The sequence below is a fragment of the Frankliniella occidentalis genome, unplaced genomic scaffold (assembly GCF_000697945.3).
Source record: "Frankliniella occidentalis isolate FOCC.00 unplaced genomic scaffold, Focc_3.1 Scaffold4897, whole genome shotgun sequence".
Classification (NCBI taxonomy): Eukaryota; Metazoa; Arthropoda; class Insecta; order Thysanoptera; family Thripidae; genus Frankliniella; species Frankliniella occidentalis.
In genome coordinates this window covers 1-4,009 of record NW_026271940.1, presented here as the reverse complement: position 1 = coordinate 4,009, position 4,009 = coordinate 1, and the positions used below count along the sequence as shown (strand labels likewise).

The 4,009-nt window shown below is 49.6% G+C and overlaps 1 protein-coding gene across 3 annotated transcripts; it reads right to left on the bottom strand.

Annotated features, from left to right (window-relative positions):
- Positions 1–27: 27 nt before the first annotated feature.
- Positions 28–3,742, bottom strand: LOC113207149 (uncharacterized). 3 transcript variants are annotated; one of them, XM_052276899.1, is made up of 4 exons: positions 3,605–3,742; positions 743–3,535; positions 425–678; positions 28–156 (listed from the first exon to the last, which is right to left on the bottom strand). In XM_052276899.1, exons 2-4 carry the CDS (start codon positions 1,130–1,132, stop codon positions 75–77), a joined length of 726 nt encoding a protein of 241 aa, XP_052132859.1. In that variant the 5' UTR covers positions 1,133–3,535; positions 3,605–3,742; the 3' UTR covers positions 28–74. The 3 variants fall into 3 exon arrangements, with proteins under 3 accessions (XP_052132859.1, XP_026279342.1, XP_052132860.1); XM_026423557.2 differs by having other exon boundaries at positions 743–3,519; positions 3,605–3,731; XM_052276900.1 differs by having other exon boundaries at positions 743–3,557; positions 3,605–3,719.
- Positions 3,743–4,009: the final 267 nt, after the last annotated feature.

Genomic DNA, 4,009 nt, shown 5'->3' with positions numbered 1-4,009 from the left:
TTAAAATTTCTTACATAAATACTCGAGCAACAACTCCAAAACCACAACTGTCACACTCATACATTTAACAACGATTAGTTTGGTCCTCTGACCTCGTTGAGCTGGGTGGATGCGAGGGACGGTCGCACAGCGAGATAGTCTGCGTCGTTGTCTGGACTGCAAGGAGTGCGAATGTTTTGTCGAGGCGAACGCGTTGTATGTACCAGGGGGCTGATTCACGCCGCGCACTTCTGTAGGTATACTACCGCAAGCACGAGTGCGGGCGGGCTTGCTTATCGCCCCTGTCACGGCGCCTTACGAGCCGAGCGAGTAGGCAACCCATCCGCAGTCGTGCATGCGGTACAGCATAACTAAAGAAGTGAGCGGCGTGAATCAGCCACCTGGTATGTACATTCAGGGAACTGGGAAACCTAGTGCCGCTCACCTTAGGTTAACTGCAGTGTCCAGGAACTCGTACGGCACATCGTCCTGGTCGTCGTCTTCCTGGCAAGAGTTGTTGTCTGGGGTGTCGCTTTCGGGGCCCTCCTCGTCCTGGTCGCTATCCTCAGGAAGGTCCTCTGGGAGGCTGTCCTCCAAATGGGCGGCAATCACTCGGCTCTTGAGCGCGCTGACGAGGTCCTCACTCCGGAGGGAGCGCGCCCCCGAGCAGTCCACGCCGACGTCCTGGGCGAAGGACACCTGTGGCACGGGGATGTTAGCCCCTCGGAGACCATAAGGGTCCACTTTCAAGAGCTGTGCGTACCTGGTGTCGCACCCTATGAACCTTCTCTTCGTCAGTGAGGTTGGCGTCGCTGGCGCGGCGCAAGCTCGAGGCGAGGCCCCGCGACGGGCTCGACGAGGCCGTGCTGACGGACAGGTCGACGCTGGTGCACGTGCGGTTCAGATGGATGAGCTCCATCTTGTGACCGAGGCCGGACACAAGCGCGTCCGCGTCAGATGCCGGGCGTAGTTCTGGGTGGTAGCTCTTCTTCCTCTCCAGGGCTGTCCCGGGAGGCGTGTGGGCGTCCCCGCGGGTACGCGGGCAACGACTGGCGGCGACCGACGACGCCGGGACCTTCTTGTCGTGGTCACCAAGGTCTCCGACGGCCGGAGACAGTCGCGGCTTCGCTTGGACCGTGGCATCATCGCCCATGGCGCTCCCGCGTAACCTCAACCTGCCGCTTTGCGTTGGCCTTCCCCCGGGGGAAGTGCGCCCACACCAAGGAACTCCCAGCTCAGGTCTTGTGTCAAAGAGGACGGCAAACGCGGCACACGCTAAGCCTCTGACCTGGGACTGATGCGTAGTCTGTTTCGTCACTTCGAATTTTGTTTTACTTCCTCTTAGTGTTCGAGCAAAACAATCGAATCAGAGCCCGCCGCCACGGGTTGCATGATAATGCATTGTAGAGAGCGCAAATGGCGACTCGGAAGTCTGGCTGACGGACTTCCCTACATCCTACGACGAGTCAATGTCTGCGACCATCTCCTCGAAGGTTCCGGAACATTGTCGAATTTCAATCTACATAGGCTTTTCTCTCTAGGCCTGTCTTCTCCCCCACCCCTCTTTTGCCGTCTCTCTGCGTCGCGTATCCGCCCAGGTATCCGTACTTCCGTCCTTCTTCCTCCACCTCTCTACCTCCTCTCTCTGTCTCTCCGCTCCTCCCCCCCTTTTCTCTCTCTCTGTCCCTCAAAGCGGAACGCTATCTTTCTTTGTCACTCCCCTGCGCGATATCTTTGTCTCACTCTCTCTTCCTCTGTCTGTAGGCCTCTCTCTCTCACACACGTGTACACTCACTCTGAAAAATGAGGGAAGCAGTAGCCGGCTTATAAGTGCTCTCAGCAAACGTTACAGAAGGAGAGTTCATTTCGGAAAGTAAGTGCTTAACTATTCGTGAAGCTTAAGGCTCCCATATCATGTGCGTACGTGAGCTGTCCTATTTGTAATGTCAGTGAAAAATGTATTAGTTGAGACTGTACTCTACGACGCCAGACGCCTCGCCTCGGAGCCCTCGGAGCTTCGACGGAACTACTTTCGCGACGATGCTGCTACCTACGGCGAGGTCTGTAAACTCAAATTCCGAGCAACCTACTGTTTCCGACGCGGTGGCCTCAAAACCCGAGAGTAGAACGACACACTTTTACATCTCCTAATTTTTGGTCGCTGGACAACATTCATACCGTCGCACAGACCGCACTATGCTGTTCTCGCTCCATCTACTAGATGTGTCTATTTTCAAAGATGACTGTAACAAAACTGTTCTTCCCTCCACAGTCCACCTGAAATTCTAGACACTTTCTCTTAGACCAGGAGTTGTGAAAGGTGCGACACACTTATAATTTTCTTGCAATTTTCTAATATTTGTTATTGTCAAAGAGGGTTGTATTTTTTTAAAAATACGGGATACACAACTTCGGAGTTTACCCAATAGCCGGTTTTGTTGGGTCCAGGGAAGTTTTCTCGTTAAACTTTATATACCCGAAAGTAATAAGGGGCATCGGCGAGAGCCGCAGTCTAATCTTGAATTGGGTTTTTCCAATAAATTCAATCCTTTAAACCACCCGCTACTCTGCTACTGCCTTCCTTTTCCTGTAAATCGATAGCGAACAAAAAAGTAGTTCCTTTAAAGTAATGAATAAGAATGAGGTTGTTTACTCTATCCCTTATCTTGAAAGAATGTTCCTGAGCGTGTTCTAGATCGCATTGAAGCAGAATTCTGAATTTCAGCAAAGCATCATCAATTCCTATCTGGTTTCGCACTGGCTTCTCCTAACATTTTTACCTCACGTTCAATTTTTTTTCTAATCTGTGCCCATTTCCCGCGGAGCCGCGGGGCGGAGGGAGCGGAGTGCACTTACTTGTGCGCATGCGCAGTGAAGTCGATACGCTCTCGAGTGTGATGATGCGATCGGGGCTGTGCGGGTACAGTTCGCGGTGAATCTTTACTAAATACACTGTTGTTAAGATATAATTTATCCTCAGGCGTAAGTTTAGAGGTTGAGTAAAGCATTGACGCGTTAAAAATGGCTTCAGACGAAGAAGTGGAGGATTCCTTTGCCGGTAAGTTGACCTAACCGCGGTGTGTTTGTTTTCCTCTAGCATCCTGAGGCGAGCGGGAGGAGATGGGATCATGTGGTTAGGTCTACAAAACAAGGGAAATTTTCTAATTATTTGTATCGGCTTCGAACGCATAGGGTGTGATTTAGCAACCGCAACGCATGTCAGTCATTTTGCTGCAGTTTCCGCTCGTTTAGCATTCATAAGTCTATGTTTGAATGTGAAAGAGAGAGAGAGAGAGGATAGTTGGGGGGGACGATTATTTTTCTGTGACAGCGCGGGTATCCCGGTCCCTTAAAACAAAATGGAGGCCATGAAACAAAGAAACAGGCCCGATGTTCACAGACTCTAGACACTCATACATTGTCCATTCGAAGATTAGTCCATTTTAAAACACATTTTTCTGGCCAAAACTTGACTTCCTCCTCCTTTTCTATTCTTGGGCTTATCTGGAATGCTGGCCTCCAGCTGATGGTCGGCAACCTCTAATGAAGGTCCATTCTGTAGGTTAAGCATGTTATTTCTTTTGATTTTTGTAAATAAACGTTAAAGAGCAGATTCGTTCTTTACCATGGACTTTGGTGTGCATTCCTTCACTGATGTTTTGTTGTCAAACAATTGGAGAAATGCCGGTTGGTTGTGACACCGGACGACGATGTGAGAGAGAGGGCTTGGGCGAGGGAGAGAGACGCTCGGCGACGACGGCTTAACCTCACTTCATTGAATGGCCTTATTCACATATTTTATTACTAGTTTCGCGTTTTCGCGTAAAAAAAATTAGACTAGGTAATTTCCCATTTTTTCCAATACATCTAGTCACTCTTCCCATTCAAAAATATTGTTGTTAGTTTTTCTTGAAATATGCTGCTGATGATAGTTACATGCAGATATTTTAGCAAATTTTTAGTCAAGCGCTTTTTCTGGCTGCATCTCTAACTGCTCAAACAACTTGTCAAAAAACAAATTTATTAATAA

Coding starts and splice junctions, on each gene's coding strand:
- LOC113207149 (XM_052276899.1), bottom strand. CDS start 1,132: ATGGGCGATGATGCCACGGTCCAAGCGAAGCCGCGACTGTCTCCGGCC. Junction 679..742: donor TTCATAGGGTGCGACACCAG/GTACGCACAGCT, acceptor CCCGTGCCACAG/GTGTCCTTCGCCCAGGACGT. Junction 157..424: donor GACACTGCAGTTAACCTAAG/GTGAGCGGCACT, acceptor CACTCCTTGCAG/TCCAGACAACGACGCAGACT.